The sequence below is a fragment of the Argopecten irradians genome, chromosome 15, assembly GCF_041381155.1.
Source record: "Argopecten irradians isolate NY chromosome 15, Ai_NY, whole genome shotgun sequence".
In the NCBI taxonomy this organism is placed as follows: Eukaryota; Metazoa; Mollusca; class Bivalvia; order Pectinida; family Pectinidae; genus Argopecten; species Argopecten irradians.
In genome coordinates this window covers 5,897,119-5,917,204 of record NC_091148.1, presented here as the reverse complement: position 1 = coordinate 5,917,204, position 20,086 = coordinate 5,897,119, and the positions used below count along the sequence as shown (strand labels likewise).

Here is a 20,086-nt window from a genome sequence, read left to right as displayed (position 1 = left end):
CAAACTTAATATTTCTCATTTGGATGTGTCTGAAGCGCCTACACATTTTCGATGAAAACGCAGTTTGTTAAAAAATGCTCTTTGTTGTTTCTTAGAAAAAACAACTATCAAAAATAGACAGAAAATGACAAAAATCAAATTTGGTTGATTGACACATAGTGTATTTCAAATGATTACCATTGCAACTAAAGTTTCAAAATCAGAAAACGTCAAATATAATCAAATCAAGAATGCACTACATATTTCAAAATACAATGTAATTATTTAACATTCATTTTTAAACGTCGGTGGATATAAGGGTCAAAAAGGGCCATGCATAATTCTTTATTTCTCCTTTTGCATTATGGCCAACTCACCCGATTTTCCCGGTTGTTTTTCACCCGCCATGTTTCCGCAACAGGACCAAAGTGTCAAATTTCTCACAAAAATGGCACGCATATCAAGCCATAAATGCAATTATATTTCAGGGCAAAAACAAGTTCAAGACGCTTTGCTCTGTGTTTACAAACTTTGTCAAATGTATGAAATCTGCGATGGTTTGTCTAGATTCTAGGTTTTCCTAGGCGAGGATTCTCCCAATAGCATAGAGTAACTCCAGCATAACTCCTCGTTGTATTGTTGCAGTTCTCTACGGGTATATAAACTCAGGTAAGGTGACAATGCTTTTATAAATACGAGAAAATGACAATGTGCTTTGTGGAAGGTAAATAATTTTCCAGGAATCATAAAATGTCATTATTGGTAGAAACTTATTCATATATCATTTAATTTTTCAGTAATCATAAATTATCATTATGTTTATATTGGTATACATTCTAATTATTTAAATATTAATTATCATTATCGGTAAAAGTATAGTAATAAACTTTATTTAAACAAGTTATATAATTTGTGTAAATCACTTTTGATGGCCTGGATGAAAGTACAGAAAAAAGTACAAGTATACGGAGTAGATTTATCACCATTTGGGATATTGTAACAAAGCATACACAATAACAAAGAAATCATTTTTATTCAATGTATTATATTGCAAAACCTGTCAAAATGTCATTTATAAGAAACAATTCTTATTAATTTTCGTTGTTCATTGATGTATGAACGACATGTTTGTTACTTTTTGTTGATCACTGGTGTATGAAAGACATTTTGATAAATGTATTTTTGTCAGCATGTCGTGTTGAAATATCTGACAAAACATGCCGTTCACACACTAGGGAACAACGAAAAAACTGTGTCATTTAAATTATGAAGAAAAAAACATACACCAGTTTACAACAGTAAATAACAATATTTCTCAATACTCTACCTGATGTATGTAATACCCTATTGTAGGTCAGAACAGAATCAGACTTGCTCACACGTTATTATGCATCACGCATTCAGTAAATAGTAGTTCTGTTCAACTGCTGCAGGTAGTAGCGGTGATTTAACGGGAATCTTAGAAGACAAACATTTATAAATACATGTAGATAAAGTTATTGGATAGGAATGCTTTGGAATTGTCTCAATAGAGTAGCATTACAGAAGTATATTAAATAAGGAAAAGGTTTCAGTTGAGGAACTTCATTTCTGAATTTCTATTCAGGATTCTGATGACACTGGACCCTTTTATTAGAACGTGACTATTTCGCAAATTGAAACCAAACACAAAAATCTCTTAAGTATAAATATATATTATGAAATAAAATTGTATTGACGAAACACTTTTTATTAGTATAAAATAAGAGAAAAATATAATTAATATGTTAGATTAAACGAGTTTTCCATATAAAACATTACATTATTGAAATCATGATATTTGTTAATGCTTATACATCGGTAATATTGTACACATTCTCGATAGCCCATGGGTTTTATATTATTGCTATCGTAATATCCACTCCTGGCCTATGTCATAGTAAAGCTGAAGGCTCCGTGTGCGTCAACAAATGAGACAGGTAGTTTGCTCCTTTGATGAGCATTACAATAATCGAATAACGGTATATTGAATTGTATGGCATTATAGTTGAGCTTCGGGGGATAAGTTTAGCTCCTTCACTGTGGAGAAAGCCGTTTCATGGGTCTGAGTTCCTGCCATTTGCTGCTCTTATATACCGACATTTTTTCAAACCTAATTTTACAATATTACCGTTAATGACATAGTAAAGTAAAACACTAAAATCATAAACGGCATTCCATTACAAAATGCTGACATTTCATTGTGTAATTTTTTCAAACTTTATTCTAGGGTCTCCTACAATACCTCGCAAAATGTTAACACTGGACTTTTCGCTCGCTTCCTTGCATCTGAAGTGCTTTAGCCCAGGTGATACAAATACAATCTATCTAAAAACCGAACGCAAATTGAAAGAGTAGCAATTAATATATTGCGGAAAATTGCCATATAGAAGCTTCAAAATATCTTCAATGACGCGGCTAGACACATGACATCGGAAGCCGGCGCTACGCCATGAGAAGCTAAGAGCAGACACTCGGGGCCATGAAAAACCGTGCTGGTTCCCCAAGGAGCTCCCTAATTGACCATTTCATGGCGAGCAAATTTTAATATACATTGTACATATAATAAAGTTTTGTGAAATATAAAAGTAAAAACTCATAGATTAGGATAAACATTTGTATAAAAGCGACCACACTAAGGTCGCGGATAAAGTTTGCATTGGGTATGCTTTCAGATCAATCAGAATGACTTCAGAGTTACTTCCCTTCGTTTCACTATCTCAGAAAGGAAGCAACTCTGATAGATCATAATTATTCACTTTTACTTTATGCACAGTGATTGTTGCAAGCAAGACGTGTATAAGAAGATCCGGTTTGGCACAAGAACTTTACATAAACATTGGAAAACAAATATTTGGTCTTTGATAAAAGTCATCTATAGTAAATACATGGCAATCTTGTCTAAAAGGCTAAAAACAATATGTCTGTTTAGGGTTACCCGACCGACCCTAATTCGTTTCCCACTTTTCTACGAAAAAAATTAAAAAGTCGGGATTTCGATATCAGACTCCGGTTCTGGCCCTCATTTTATAGTGAAAGACACTAAAAAGAATAATAGAAAACAAATTCTCCCGACCGACCCTATTTTATTGCCAATGGAACCCTAAACAGACATATTTTTTGGGCCTAAATTTTGAGTATTTAATAAATATCACTGAATTCAATCCTGTTTCTTATGTCACGTGCCGAGGCCCGAACCAACGGTGGAGCCATCCATCGAAGAACAGATCGTACCTCGACGTTACACAGATACCAAACACTCACCCGCACCACAGCAACTAGATGTTGGACTCAGTCGGAACGCCTCGGCATTTTACTCGAAGAAGTGTTCCGAACTATGTTGAAGTATGCGTCCGAAATCCATGAATCATAAACCGTCGATCCTCTACCCTCCCGCACACCTACATCCATCCACACGCACCCCACTCACACCCAACACACACTCGATCACCCAAACACAGCTGCACACACACATACATATAATCGATCCCGATATCTCGGAGTAATCTCCGACAATCTTCGGAAATATATAACATATTTCTAAGTTTACCGGAAGTTTCTCCAAGCTTATCCGATTGACATTAAAAGGCACTGATTCCCATTGCATTACGGTTTATTAGTGTAAATAGTTTCTTTTTCGCGGGGGTGGACCTCTTTTGGACGAAATAAATCTTTCATGTCGGACTTTCCATGTCGCCCCCAAACGTGAGTTCTGTAAAGCATGTGTTCTAAAAATAGCATATGTTCCTCGTCCATGTGATGGTACGTCACCGGATATTGACTGCAACAGTCGGCGCCCTGCAAAAATGGGAGGTATTTCAAAACAAGCTCAGCATCAAGTCGGCGCCCTGCAAGCAGATAGTGTCACGGAAAAATACAAACCTGGATAGTCAAGGACGAGTCCAGTACGAGAGGAGTAGGTACATCATAGATCTGCTAGCACTCAAATCCATCGCTGTGAGTTTGATATCCATTAGTTATCAGATTTAGGGATTTGGGAGTTGCAGAAGATTTCAACCTAAGCCATACGGCGTATGGTACATTTTAATTGTCAGCTACATTCCAAAAAGGGAACACGCTTTCTATGAGGAAAATCAACTCAATTATTTTACAGGGAGAGATTCTTTCATATGTGGATATGAAGGATAGGGATATTCTAACCGAGGGTCACAAAATGTAATAAAACCCGAGGCTTCATATCCACTTATGAAAGAGTATTTTTCTGTCATACCTTGTTTTATCGCAATTTTACAACTATAATATCCCACAAGAAATCCACGGCTGGAAGTCAATTTTTCATACATGGAAAATTACGTGACATTTTCAACAAAAATTCCGTTCAAGTTTGTGAAAAAATGTTAAAAATTTTACCGAGGAAATAAAAATTTTGTTGACGCAGTGACGTCATGAGGCTTTATTGCATGGGTAGCCATGCAATACAGCCTCAGGCGGCATGAGTGTAATCCCCTAGACCAGCCAATATTACACCCGTAGGTATGAAAGAAAATGGTCATCAGGAAGATGGAATGGAAACTTATGTCATGCCATAGAAGATTGGTTTAATCGCAATAACTCGGAGAAATTTCCGAAGAGATGTTGTGATTGAAGATCAGTTGTCAAATGAGAGGAAAAGGTTTGCTGATGAAATGTACAGATTGGTTAAAAATCAAATGGAATGCAATATTTGGTTATCCAGCAAACTACATAAATCGGTTGATCGTCAAATGACGGAACAAAAACTCTGGTCGTCATTGTACGAGGTGAAAGGTGGTGTCGTCATACGGATGGAACCGTTAGCAACGTTCGTTTTGACACCTGGGTATGATGTTTCAAAGGTGGTTGGCTTCATCATTTCACAAAACGATTTTGTTATATCTTTTTAAGTTGACGGGTAGATTAGAGTACTTGAGAAGAAAAAAAACAACAACAAATGTATTACCTACCACCTCTGTCTAAAGACCACCTGTTTAATAAAACAGTTTCACAGCGTCCCAAATTGTTCATTTCAGAACCATTTGGTCTGTGTATTAAGACCATTTGACCATAAAGACCCTTTTTCTTGGTCTGTTTGGTGACTGTATACGTACCGTTTTGACGCCGTTGTTGGAGTATTCATCCAGATATTCCGGCTGTAGACCTAAGGCGTGCTTCCACGGCGAGTCGGTGTGGAACGTCTCCCTATCAAACTTGTCCAAGGAACTGAACACAGACACGCCGGAAGCTTCCAAACATCTCCCAATCTCTACATCCTCATCCCCGCCATCTTCCCGACAATAGTTCCCGCCAAAGCCCCACTCCACTATCTGTTTGAGCGCCTGTCGATTGATGACGTACCCAGCGCCACCACTCATGTACCCCTGGTTCACGAACAATTTAAAATGGTAACCAAGGTAGCCGGCCTTGTCTGTCGGGTAATGTGACAACAGATACCTCAGATTCTCCATGACAACAAAAGTATCATCGTCTGCTTTCAAAAACCAATCATATTGGTTTAGATAATGTTGATAGATGTGTTTTATAGAGTATCTGACTTTTCCAGTGAGATGTTCCTTGCTCTCGCCGATAGCACACGTGGAGAGAATATCGGGTCCGTTGCGTCCTGTACACAGTATGTAGAGTACCCTGTTACAACGTCTCGCCCACGTCGTATTCACCACGGCCACTTTGTTGTCAAGGTTTGCTTCCATAGTTAGGATGTAACACAAAACAGTCACGTTTTTGTATATCTCATCAGCCGCACTTTTCTCCACGTACACTGAAAGAAAATCAAAACCAAGATGAATCTTTAAATAATCCTATCTTTCTTGTGTCGACTATTTTCATTGGCTTAAACATTTACTTTATCAGCCAAGAAAGGAAAATGGCGTTGCCGTTTGTAACGTCATTTATGGGCTAATGAAGTAAATTTTAAAGCGAATTGAAATGCTTGTAACAAGCAAATTTGAATTAAGTAATAATTAAGTATAACTAGAACTTTGGATAAAGGGGATATTTCATGAACGGAACCATTAATCTAGAATATGTGCATGTGTTACTATCACTGACGTTATATCAAACCCTGGACTTTCTTGTAGTTAAACTGGAGGCAACAGAACAGAATCGGTGATTTAGTTATTTAATGTACATCAAAAGGGCCGTATAATGGTACACTGTGGTTGACTGTGTGGCTTTGAAGTAAGGCGTCGCTCTCTTTGTAGTCTTCAAAGGAAATCTTTGCAGGCCTTTGATTGGTTCATATGTTTTCTCCTGAGTTGTCGTCAGTTCTGCTATGACACAGTATATAATCAAGGTGGATTTTATGTAGCAACGTAACATTGTATTCTGATATAGCAAAATTATATAACATACCGTTACGGGTGTATTCATAGTCTTCGTAGCTAAAATTTCTCTCCATATGTATTTTACATTGACACTTTTTACATTTGTTACAAAGCCAAACATGTACTTTAATGATTTAAACATGGGAAGCTTATTCGTTGAACAATATTGAGATTGTATAGTATTTTAGTCACATATTCCTGCGGTGGATATTACGACAGCGATAGTAACCCTTCTAGTATTGAGGATGATCAATTGCGTTATCGTACGACAACCTGCAGTCACCAATACAAATCCCTGTAATATACCCTACATCTAAACTAAGCTTCAAGTGGCGATCATAATCTGCTTCCTGGAAAGTATAACATGTATGTCAGATTGTCACACATTGTGGGGAACAAAGAGAGTCGTTGTATTCGTTTATAACACATTATATATACTTCTCTTCAATAAAATGAAGGGTTTATACCATTACATTTTTTCTCGTGCAAGATGTGACTACAGTATAATGTACAATATACATAAATAACTCTTAAACTGACGGAGTGAAACAATTAAACATGAGTGATTTACAAGCCAAACGACGTGAAGACGTCAAGTTGAAGATGTGATGTGGACATAAAAAAAGCATCCTCGGTACTCCAGGGGTTCCGATCACTTACGATATCTACACCCATGGACTATATCGTAGTAAATCTGAAGGCAGCTCTGGGGAACAAATCTGAACCCATCACAGGGAATAAAAATCTTTGAATACTACAAATAGAGCGAACTTCTTCAAAACCACACAGCCAACCACAGTGTACCGTTATACATTTTTAGTGTACATCAAATAAGTAAATCACCTGTTCTGTTCTGTTGCCTCCAGCTTTACAATGATATAGTCCAGGGTGTAGAGATCGTAAGTGATCGAAACCCCTGGAGTGTCGAGGAGGTTATAAAAAGGTAAAAGTTGGATCTGATACATCAAAACTTATTAATAAGTGATTTTTTTAAATTGCTTTTGTTTTTCAATATAATACACTGAAAAAAACGAGATGATGAGATCGGCCAATACGAAGAGCATCCTCGATACTCCAGGGGTCCAATCATACACGATCTCTACACCCCTTGACTATCTCATAGTATAACTGGAGGCAACAGATCAGAACAGGTGATTTAGTCCTTTGATGTACATCAAAAGAGCCTTATAACGGTACACTGCGGTTGACTGTGTGGCTTTGAAGTTGGGTGTCACTCTCTCTGTAGTATTCAAAGGAAATATTTGCAGGCCTATGATTTGTTCAGATTTGTTTCCCTGAGCTGCCTTCAATTTTACTATGAGATAGTCCAGGGGTGTAGAGATCGTAAGTGATCGGAACCCCTGGAGTATCGAGGATGCATGGAGAGCAGAAACAACATAAACAGTATGTAACTCAACCTAATTCAATCATTGGCTTCAAATTAAATGTACTTCGTCACCCTATAGAGAAAAAACATTGATGTTGCCGTTTGTAGCGTCACAATTGGCCGAAGACGTAAAGATTCATAAGAATTTCTTGATGATTTTTAAAGATATTATATACAGCAGATTGAATTAAAGAGATTAATTATAATACATATAGATTGTTCATGTTATGGAGATATAAAATAAACATTTAAATGTACTCTCACCATTGTGTCATTGTGCATTATTTAGACGACATTCGGATTTAGTCCAGAATTATTAGTAAACATAATACATGCATATAAAAAATTATTACATTCATCAAATGTATGTTTTAATACGATGAACATAATTAAAGACGCTCCATCGCCGACAGAGCATAAACGATAATCATCATTTAAAAATAATTGGTGTTTAATAGTGCATATCAATGTCTAATTAACACAACAAATGAATAAAATAATTTATTTTGCGTTTGGTGCACTTAATTCCATATAAGACAGAATGCCATGGCAATTTTTCTGGATGCAATTAATTCTTTTTAATATTTTTATCTTGAAGTAAAATAAGAAGCTCAAACTTTTTAATGGTGGTAATGGTGTAAAGTAAGTAACTTTTATAACTGAAGAGGAGTACTTAATCCTATGCTCCTGTTTTGTTTGAGAAAAAATACAATTCGTCAGCGGTGGAGCATCTTTAATATTCATGTAGTAATATACCTTCGGATATGACAGAGTCTTAAGTCCACTACGCTTCGTAAGCTGATTACGTGGGTAACTGCCGATGGTATTAATAATGTTATAATTTAAATAAAGTATACATATGTCCGTCCATGCGACCTACGTACGAGTTGAATCATCCATATATCTTTTCAGGGCTTCTGCTATGCGTGCTAGTTTAACAGAAATATTTGATTTCATTCATAAAATTATCCCATCTTTAAAATGTCCCGTACTTGCATACGCGTCAAAACATATTCTATTTGTGAATACTTGGTAGTCCATCTTATTTTTGCACTTTACCATTTTCACAAGAATCGCAATAGATTTAAACCCAACATACGCAGTTCAGTTTTCAGGTTTTTTTTTTTTTTTTTTTTTTTTTTTTGGTAATCACAAACAAACAATTATCAAACATTGTACCAATCACAAACAAACAATTATCAAACATTGTACCAATGGCCTAGAATAAAGATGAAAGACGTGTATTATGACATTATTCCGTGCAGATAAACCTATGATATAGAACGGTCAAATATCGTCTTGTAAACATACCTGTCATCTTGAAACGCAAAACCGACTATTACAGAAGCGTTTTATATATAGGCCTACACATTTTCTACGGCCAAAAACATGTTTGTTTCTGTTTTTCCCGTGCGAAGTCGATCGTATCATGTGATATTTTCCGGAAATCGAGACTTTTACGTGAACTTCTTCGTTTCGTGTCGGATTGTATTTATTGCTGGTCACAATATTTTTTTTTCTTGAAATTTCACAGTTGGTCTCAGTAACACCTGGCTCTAGTCAGCAGAATGTGGTAGTTTTCTGTTAAATGTTTGTGATTACAATAGGCCTTTAACTAACCACAATGCCGTATATTTTACTTACTAGAGGAATCCTTCGCAATCTGTTGTAGTATCCCGGCGATACGTGTTTTACGGACATGCTCTGCTGCAATAGATGAACAAACAAAGAAATCAGTCAGGCGGAAAAGAATCATTAAAAGACTTATGGTAAAGGCAGTTAATCTAAAATAGTGCTATTTTGTATTCTTACAATTTGTTTTCATTTGTCAATGTCTTTATGCTTTTTACTGCGATTTAATTTCATGTTTCATAACTAACAACTGTCTTTTATGGCAACTTACTTTGACGATTTATAATGTTAGTAATGTTTATTTTATATCTAAACGAGTTCGAACTGCCAGATTACAACATTTTTAATACCACGAAATTCGCAATTACTGTAGTTTCCTCGCAAAAATTACTGTAAAGCAGATAGATTTCGGCGGGATGATATATTTGTCTTTGCGATTTCGCAGGAGACTGTTATAGATATTTTGAAAACCAGATCGCCGCGAAAGTTTAAAACTTGTAAAATTTATTTTTTTCCCCTTTTCAGTTAATTTTGCAAAATTTTTCTCCGACTTAAATAATGAAAATATACAGTAGGTAGGTTTGCATTAAATAGCACTTTTAAATTTTAAGTAAGTTCTACCATTCAAATTTTAAATTTCTAAATGATCTTACATGTCCGTAACAACCTGTACGAATTAAAAATTAAAAAAAAAACAAAAACAAAAAAACCAGCAATCATTACCCAATTATGGTCAATTAAACACAAAATTAAAAACTCAGATTAAGAAAAGCATTAACAAGGATAATATTCATATATAAATAATTATATTGAAGGTTGTTGTAAGGAAGAAAGACAGGTAAAATATATAGAAATATTGAACAGAGTATACAGGGACACTGTATTATACATGTAATATTGAATATATATTTTTGTTTAAAAAAAAACATAAAAAAAAGAGAAAAAAAACAACAATCATATAAATGATCTAGCGTTGGCGTTAAACCGGAACTTAGATTTGATGAAATAAAATCGTTTGAAATTAAAAAAAAAGAAGAAGAAAAACCCAACAATTAGTATAAATGACTGAACAGTAAGTAGGGTAAAATTTCTTAATGGTCTTACGTACCTTTTTCTCGGCTGGTGTTCAGATAGGAGAAAGTAAATAATGTGATGAGAAATATCATCAGAACAGCCCATCTGTTCAATCTGTTCAAGCTGTAAACATTCAAATAAAAAACGAAATTAAGAAATGAATTGAACATAAAATATTTATCATTATTAAAAAATAAAATGATCAGAATCGAATTTTTTTTCTTTAAGTTCAATAAAAAAATTCAAAAATAAAAAAAAATATTAAAAATCACACAAATATTATTATGCATTGAATTTCAAAGAGCTAAAATTATTCATAAAAGTTGAAATTACCCTCTTCAAAGCTGAGAGTAATTTCGTTTACCGAATGTCATATTTCACCATGCTGTAACGTATCAAAGGCTTCAAATCTTTCCGAAACATTTTGCTTTTTTTAGCATTAGAAAGTAATTCAGTAGGTGATTTCTCAGCGTTGTGATAATCCAAATGAATGTTCATTCACAAATGAAAGCTTTCAGATAAAATAGTTGTAGCTTCCAATATCAACTTGATTACAAAAATGTACATTAAAATATTTCCACTGACATGGTAATGATATGAAAATTATTTTTACCAATTATTTGCATTACTCACTTTGTCACCTAATATTAAGTTTTTAATATTCGCGCGAGTTTTATTTTCTCTAAAATTGCGAAACTTAAAACCTCGCCAAATTGTTTATTTAAAACGGATCAAAAGGTACAAAAATAATTCGCGAAATTAAACCATCGCGAATAAATTGGAAGCGATAAATCGAGAAATTTAACACCCGCGAAATTTAACGTTTATACAGTATATTGTGATTTAATTGTCTATAATATATATAGTACCATCCTGTAGGAGTCAGCTTCATATTTCTCTGATCTGGTGACTGGTGGGCTGGAGAAATTACAAGTAACGTGCGAGCCCTGGTGTCCTCTGTTTGTCGCAATGCGTAAAACCTACTTTCAGTTGTAGACTGATAGTGCAAATGATAAGATATTCTTCGAGATAGATCACGTGATATAATAAGTAAGTGTTATTTCCATTGAAATGTTAATATTTCCTTATTGGTCTCCTTAAAATATCATGTTTCCATCTCCAGATGTCGACTTCGTACAAGTGGGTGTCATTCACATACTCAAAGGTGAAAGGTCAGCTTTTATAAACCGGTTGATATTGTTTACATGGTACCATAAGGTACACTGTTAGTTATATAATACCTATATAATATATAATAAGTTTATTGCCACTAGCAACTTAAATACGGTAATATTTATATAAAAATAAGCAAAAAAATATAACTTCAGTAAACTTACCTAGTCGACCTCATGATTCACCGTCCAAGCCACCAACAATCAGGCCATGCTTTCTTACCAATCCAATTGTGGTCGGCTTTCTGTGTTCAAGTCAAAATACCGTTCTACAGTTATTTCAAACAATACAGAATGCTCTACTGGTCTTTCAATGTATCGTTGTAGTGTTACAATATTGAGGTCGGGCTCCATTGTTTCAAAATCTTCAGATTACAGCCAAGAGCGCAGACGAAGTTTATAATGTGGGAAAAGATAAAGACCTGTTTAAGGTATGCAGTGGACCGCTTGACAAAGACGTTATGTTACCTTTAACTAAATTAGAAGAACGGACAATTTACAACTATTGTTCCGTTAAAGTTTACCTTGAAGTCACAGGGGTATACAAGTTTAAAGGCATTGGCCTATTCCGATTGTGCATTAAATAGAGTTCGGCATTGTTGGATTACTGAGTGCTGCGATATCACTGCGTTAAGCTTGTGCTGGTTATTGTCATTGTGGCCAATTGGGTTAAAAAGGCGGTTTGTTTTGCATGTAAGGATATGTGTTATTTTCTATTGTTCGCCAATAACATAAGTGGTCCGAAGGGTTGGCTTTATATGGGGCAACCTGGAGCACCCAAAAAAAATTCACGGACCAGGGGTCAGTACATGGAAACTGCCCTACATAGGATTCGAAGTGTCCAATACGAGCTGTGTAGGGCTTGTGATAATATGTTATCTAAACCGCTGGGCTATCTCAATCGTTCAAAGGTTTTTGCCTATTGAATCCATATGTTGAGAAACAAAGATGAAAATTTGCATAGAGCAAGCAGCAATTTATGCTTCAGTGGTGATGGAACGTAACTCTTTCTAATCTTCCTGCTGAAATGACATAAGCGCGGAACATCATTTTTAGATGTCAATTCCATCACCAATAAAAACATTTATAGTCCCGCACAAACGTTGTTAGGTATCACGTGGAGTGTGAATTAGTCCCGTTACCGCGCAGTAATTAACGGTGTCACAACACCAAATGTTTACGCCGTATTACGCATGTAATCTAACATTTGATTGGTGCTGCAATGGGACATTATGTCATTGATATGTGTGATCAAAGAGTTGAGTATTACATGTCAAGCTCAAATAAGCAAGCACAATTATTTCAGAAGATTTAAATGTAAGCCTTATACGCCTTATCACGTTATCGCCGCCTTCAATTCTATGTTATTTGTTTATTAAACAAGTAAAAGGTTATTTCAAAAAATGATTTAATTATAACACAAGCACCCATTACATCTAATTGCTAGTATGTTTATCTCTTAATATGTCAGGACTGCATAGGTTTTAACTAATATGGCCGATAGAACCTGCGAAATGTTTATAAAATATAAAAATATGAGTGAGCCAGGTAGCTCAGCCAATGTCGGTCAGCGTTTTTCTGCTCCATCGGAGACGATGGCATACAAATTTAGGTCACATGTTGGTCACGTGATTACTTCAACATACTGATCTACCAGAGGTTATATTTAATAGTCCAGTAAAAATTAGAAAAATGTAGGCATAACTTCCAAATAATTGCAACAGAATTTGTTTTCTGTGTTTTCGGTTGGAGGATCTTTGTTTTTTAACATGAAAAAAAATCGCCAAAATCATATGTTCGAAAAGTTCTTTTTTCAACACCCGAAAAACAAGAAAATATAAAACAAATTACACTTTTGACCACTTTTAAAGTACAATATCTGATATTTTTTGCAACATTTGAGATATGAAATCGGATATATAGTAAGACAAACTTCAGGTCAGTACAAATAAGTTAAATGATAGAATAATTTCAGTCAATTTAAGTACAATATCTGATATTTTTTGCAACATTTGAGATATGAAATCGGATATATAGTAAGACAAACTTCAGGTCAGTACAAATAAGTTAAAATGATAGAATAATTTCAGTCAATTTAAGTACAATATGTGATATTTTTTGCAACATTTGAGATATGAAATCGGATATATAGTAAGACAAACTTCAGGTCAGTACAAATAAGTTAAAATGATAGAATAATTTCAGTCAATTTAAGTACAATATCTGATATTTTTTGCAACATTTGAGATATGAAATCGGATATATAGTAAGACAAACTTCAGGTGAGTACAAATAAGTTAAAATGATAGAATAATTTCTGTCTATTTAAGTACAATATCTGATATTTTTTGCAACATTTGAGATATGAAATCGGATATATAGTAAGACAAACTTCAGGTCAGTACAAATAAGTTAAAATGATAGAATAATTTCAGTCAACTTAAGTACAATATCTGATATTTTTTGCAACATTTGAGATATGAAATCGGATATATAGTAAGACAAACTTCAGGTCAGTACAAATAAGTTAAAATGATAGAATAATTTCAGTCAATTTAAGTACAATATCTGATATTTTTTGCAACATTTGAGATATGAAATCGGATATATAGTAAGACAAACTTCAGGTCAGTACAAATAAGTTAAAATGATAGAATAATTTCAGTCAATTTAAGTACAATATCTGATATTTTTTGCAACATTTGAGATATGAAATCGGATATATAGAAAGACAAACTTCAGGTCAGTACAAATAAGTTAAAATGATAGAATAATTTCAGTCAATTTAAGTACAATATCTGACATTTTTTGCAACATTTGAGATATGAAATCGGATATATAGTAAGACAAACTTCAGGTCAGTACAAATAAGTTAAAATGATAGAATAATTTCAGTCAACTTAAGTACAATATCTGATATTTTTGCAACATTTGAGATATGAAATCGGATATATAGTAAGACAAATTTCAGGTCAGTACAAATAAGTTAAAATGATAGAATAATTTCAGTCAATTTAAGTACAATATCTGATATTTTTTGCAACATTTGAGATATGAAATCGGATATATAGTAAGACAAACTTCAGGTCAGTACAAATAAGTTAAAATGATAGAATAATTTCAGTCAATTTAAGTACAATATCTGATATTTTTTGCAACATTTGAGATATGAAATCGGATATATAGTAAGACAAACTTCAGGTCAGTACAAATAAGTTAAAATGATAGAATAATTTCAGTCAATTTAAGTACAATATCTGATATTTTTTGCAACATTTGAGATATGAAATAGGATATATAGTAAGACAAACTTCAGGTCAGTACAAATAAGTTAAAATGATAGAATAATTTCAGTCAATTTAAGAAATAATCAAGGATGAAAACAGCCACAAATCTTTTTGAATTTAGCCTGTATTACCATTTTTGCTCTTTTTAGATGCAAACATTAATAAAATAATACCCTGAAGACAATATCAGTTTAAGTTTTATGTCTTAAAAAGAAAAAGAGCTAATGATCTACAAATATTCCCAATAGTTAATGGAAGGGATAGAGGTCGAGGCATACTGTCCAGATAGGACCATTACAGAACAAGGGGACACAATAAAATATTAGTAGAGGTACACGCGAGACTTCGGAAACATTCATGCACTAAGTTCCAATGTGGTTGACTGCGTGGGTGTGAAGTTGGACGTAGCTGTCTCTGAAATTTTCAAAGGACGTTTTTGCAGATCTTTGATTAGTCAGTCTTTTCCGAACCGTCGTCGGTTGAGCGACAGTGATATTAACCCCTGGAATATCGAGGATGATTTAAAGAAGGCCTTCCGTGTATGCGATGTTTTCAGTATGTGTAGGTTACATTTTTTTACAATACAAAAGAGATAAAAGAAAAGAAAAAAAGTATACTTACAATTTTCAGTAGATGGTACCACGCTGTTTTGTTATTCCCGCTCGTTAAGACACGTTTATCATTACAAACGATAGATTGTGACACATTGATCAGCAGATTCGTCCCATGTTGTAAGTAAAAGTTACACTTACAAGAGAAAACATAAGATGTATATACGGTTGACATCCTGTACGTTTCCTGATACGGACTTTCTTTGTTGAAAATACCAAGCACATCAATGTGTATACGTATAAACTTCCGGAATGATATAGTACTGAGTTTGCATCAGTGTTTATGGGTGGGAACAGTTGGTCATAATAAGCTTAAGGTTTAAGGCCATGTTTAAACTAGTGTTTTTTGCATACATATATATCACTTCGCTTATAGCATATAGGAAGGCATTTCAATTATCTCAAATACATCTATTATTAGACTGCATGGCCACTAGACCCTGAGTTGTTGATAGACTTCCTCAGCATTTACTTACTACATCATCTCCCTCTAGTTTGAAGTTTAGAATCAGGCATGTAGCAGAAACAAAAAGTAATCAAGCCAAATTTTAGTGACTTTAAAAAAAAATATTCTAGAAACTGGTGGCCAGTTACTCAATTATACAATTTAAGGAATGCTTATCATAAAACGAACACTAGTTTTGAGAAAACAACCATTTAATTGCTGTATTTGGGGCAAACATACACTATTTTTTCCTGGCAAGGTCAAAACGACTCGATGTGTATGCCTATGTAAGTCGAATCCGGTCAAACCAGCGCTCCTAATACATGCTATAAACACTAGTAAACATAAAGGCATGGCTATTTGGTGACAGAAATATGACTGAATCCTGTAGACTTGCAACAAAAAATGTACAATTTATTTAATATTTTGCTAAAATTTACAAACAAAACAACAATCTACGAGTCAACAGTAATATCTAATGTAACATCGGATACATAGACACTTCTAACTAAGTTATGTTCAGGTACACATAAGAAGTGATATATAGGCAAACAAAAATCACTAGTTTAATCTGGGTCTTAAAACTTAATTAAATAGAGTATATGTTCAATATTTCTTTACGTGAATTGAAAAAAAAGTTCACGTAAAATTTCAATTCACGTTTTTTGTTTAATCAACATGGCAAAAATTGTGTATCCACCGTAGTGTAAATGTACTACCAGTCAGAGTTTATTGGTTCGACGGTCAACTGATTAATATTCGAATTTTAATGCATTCTGAAATAGCACATATTCTCTCAATTTTTACTTCATATTTGTCATGTTTATATATCTGTATGTTAGACACTTATCCATTAAGATGTGTTTTTTCTCTATATTTTCATTGATATGTACTCTGAGCTTAATGAGGTGGTTTTAGTTTTCCAACCTTATTTTCAGTGAAAGGCTGACTTTGATATTTCAATATGGTATGTATTCTGTAAATATTGTATATTTTGAAGTCGACCACCACTCATCATTGATGCCCCAGGGGTTATTATCACTGACGTTATATCCACCCTTGGACTTTATCATAGCAAAACTGAAGGCGGTACAGAAAAAAAAACCAACCTGACTAACCAGAGGCCTGCACAGACTTCCACTGCATATTACAGAGCCACACAGGCAATCAAATTGAACCGTTAAAGAACCAAACTACCTGGTCAGCTGTTGTCGCACATAGAGCCTTCAGTTTTAAAATTCGAGGGGTGGATATAACGAAAATGAAAATTACCCGTGTATCGAGTGAAATAGGACTGGTGTGTTGTACCTCGCCGGCTTTCTGTCCAGGGGATGTATGGCATTAGAAACATTTTTTATTGAGTTATGTTCTGAATTTATGTGAGTTGTGCATAGTGTTATTTACTAGTAATACTGTAAAATAATTGTATTTCGTGTGCTATTTAATTACGCGATCACGGTAAATTCGCGAAAGTTTATCTCCGAGAAATCAATAGCCCTTGCGTGAAGGTATCCTTGTGACGTCATTATTTTGTGAGCGCAATTCACGTCGTTTTCTCCGAAAAGTATGACGTTACGCTCTCAAACATATGCCGTCACAATTAATCCCTACCCGGAAGGACAGATAACTCTGTAATATGCAAATACAGAATAGTGGAACTCTTGCCCTTTTTATAGTGTCATATCACTAAAGCATGCCTCCGAAGACGCCAAGCAACACATCCGAACCGGTCACATTATACTGACAACGGACGAACCAGTCTTCTCGCTAAACTGAAGTATTTTCGAGGCGATATAATTTCGTGTTTTTGCCTTATAACGACATTTCATCGACTTTTCATTTCAAAGCTCAACTTTATTTATAGTCGGATTTTTTTGCCGCTGTAATTTTTCGTGAATGTTGATTTTCCGCAAAATAAATTGTCTCACAGTTGTTGATGTCCTTACCTCCGCGCTCGTGAGGTGAAATGGATTATCCGTTGTCAGAATAATTTTGGTGACGCGTGGAGTGCCCGGATGTGTTTAGACCGATAATCCAGTGGGATAGCGCTATGAAGTGGACAATGTTTGCATAACTCATCGACTCGGAAAGGCTATATACAATGTATATACAGTGTATAAATAAACGTGCAGTTGATAAAACTGCACAAATGCACTTAATGCAGCCGTATATTGCCAGCATAATCACATTTGTAAGTTATGATAATTGAAGAAATTATAGTTATTACTCAAGAAAATGTAAAGCGATGTTTACAGGGCAATAAAGATAAAGGCCATTTATTTTCGATATTACTTGTTGAAGGCCATTGTATGTTGGCGCCTTCCGTGTTCGTACCTGTAAGTCCTGAGTATCAAGGATGTGTTCGTACTTACACTATCGACACATTTACAGGTTGACTTCCCGGTTCTCATTGGCCAATTTAAAGTTAATCTCGTGGCACTTGATATCGTGTGTTTTTGGTATTTAGCTGGTCTACAAGGACAGATTTGTTTTACATTTTAAGCTCCAATATCTGTTCAATGGCGTGAAGGTGAGCAATATAATGCAACCCTCCTCCATTATTTCAGTAATCGTGCGTATCGAATGTCATGTGGAATTTTAAAATATGCATGTGTAGTTAATTAGCCGCATTATTGTATCTCTAAATCCTTCTAGACAGAGAATGGTTTCGTTTGAAATCTACAGTAGGCCGGATACGGATATTTTTTCTATCTCATCTATAGCCTGTCAGGGTTAGTTCTAAAGGTTTCTAGGAACTTCATGGTGTTGGCCACAGGGACATGGCACGAATTTTAAACCAACAGTATATATATATAGATAGTATAGTATAGTACTATAACTTATATATATATATGTTTATTGTTGGTTAAAAAATCCTGCCAGGTCCCGGTGGTGACAGCCGGTTTTTTTTCTAGTAGCCAACAAAACTTCTCACCTTGTAACTACAAATGTTATCTCAAATCACAACTTGCTTGTGGGACAAAATATTTAAATAGTTGTAATTTACTGTTCATATTACACTGATATTGACTACACCTTTAGACTAATTTGTTTTCTACATTTTGCATGTATTATTAACCTGTTTAAGCCGCCAATACAATTCGTCGTTTTGGATTCATATTTCTTTCAGGTAAAATGTCAATATTAAGGTCTTTGAAGTGTCTGTGTGGTTATTTTGTTCAAAACACATGTATGAATTGTATTGTTGTCTATTGTTGTGTGTATACTAAAAAAGGTTTGTTAATAAATGCACTTCGTGGGGGGACTTTCAACATGATTGTGGTTTTGTTATATCAAATTCTTCAAATGATTTATATTACATGTATATAGTGCCACCCTGGTGCTTCAAGGTAAATTCAAAAATCACTTTCAAATTCAGTTCTCAAACTTTTTTCTTCCTCGGGTGTCGCAAATATTCCTTGGGGAAATTGTTTTATTTGTCAACAATTCACACCGCGCTTTATTAGATTATTTTCCAAAGCAAACTTTTGGGTCTTTCTCTACAAAGGCTAACTGCCTTTCCGAAACGGCTTTTGATTTTTAAAATGAAAATGTATAACAAGCTCGAGATTGACAATTTTGTAGAGTCACAAAAGTTATTAGCTTTAAGGTCCACTCATCTTAGGCCATCAATATGTATTTTGTTATGTTACTGTTGTTTTTAAGAAACCTATTAGTTTTGCTCCGGAAAGGTAGTGGGCCTTTAATTCAAACGTAATACTACATTCGTATCATAGATTACACTGGGTATATTGCATCTATTTAGTATTGTAACCTTATTTTGGGCCATCGATACATATATATATATGTTCTGATGTTACTATTGCTTTTAAGAAACTTTTTTTGTTTCGGAAAGCCTTGGGTTTACAACTATACGTAAGCATGACAGTTTGAGCTGTCCGTTCAGTAATGTATTTAATATGATATTTTATTGTAACACGAATTTTTCCACGAGAGTATTTATTTCACGATTAGCACAGGTTAACGTTTCGTTGTTATTAATTTCCCGATAACACACCTGTTAACATTTTGCAACATAGTTTCACACATTTACCAAAAATTACGCACGGGTAAAAAAATCGCGACAAAACGTTCTCGTATTTTGCGAAACTTTTCCCACATCGCACAATTCCCTTAACAGTCTACTGTATCACCGTGTCC

The 20,086-nt window shown here is 34.5% G+C and overlaps 1 protein-coding gene across 4 annotated transcripts; it reads right to left on the bottom strand.

The window, feature by feature from the left end:
- Positions 1-993: 993 nt before the first annotated feature.
- LOC138308835 (glycoprotein-N-acetylgalactosamine 3-beta-galactosyltransferase 1-like) lies at positions 994-15,745 on the bottom strand. Of its 4 annotated transcripts, XM_069249855.1 has the most exons (6): positions 15,491-15,745; positions 11,748-11,827; positions 10,445-10,533; positions 9,349-9,411; positions 5,085-5,752; positions 994-3,795 (listed from the first exon to the last, which is right to left on the bottom strand). In XM_069249855.1, exons 2-6 carry the CDS (start codon positions 11,759-11,761, stop codon positions 3,604-3,606), a joined length of 1,026 nt encoding a protein of 341 aa, XP_069105956.1. In that variant the 5' UTR covers positions 11,762-11,827; positions 15,491-15,745; the 3' UTR covers positions 994-3,603. The 4 variants fall into 4 exon arrangements, with proteins under 4 accessions (XP_069105956.1, XP_069105957.1, XP_069105955.1 ...); XM_069249856.1 differs by lacking the exon at positions 15,491-15,745 and having other exon boundaries at positions 11,748-12,930; XM_069249854.1 differs by lacking the exons at positions 11,748-11,827; positions 15,491-15,745 and adding an exon at positions 11,280-11,644.
- Between the last annotated feature and the right edge of the window lie 4,341 nt (positions 15,746-20,086).

Coding starts and splice junctions, on each gene's coding strand:
- LOC138308835 (XM_069249854.1), bottom strand. CDS start 11,302: ATGAAGCTGACTCCTACAGGATG. Junction 10,534..11,279: donor AAGCTGACTCCTACAGGATG/GTACTATATATA, acceptor GAATGTTTACAG/CTTGAACAGATTGAACAGAT. Junction 9,412..10,444: donor GAACACCAGCCGAGAAAAAG/GTACGTAAGACC, acceptor CATCTATTGCAG/CAGAGCATGTCCGTAAAACA.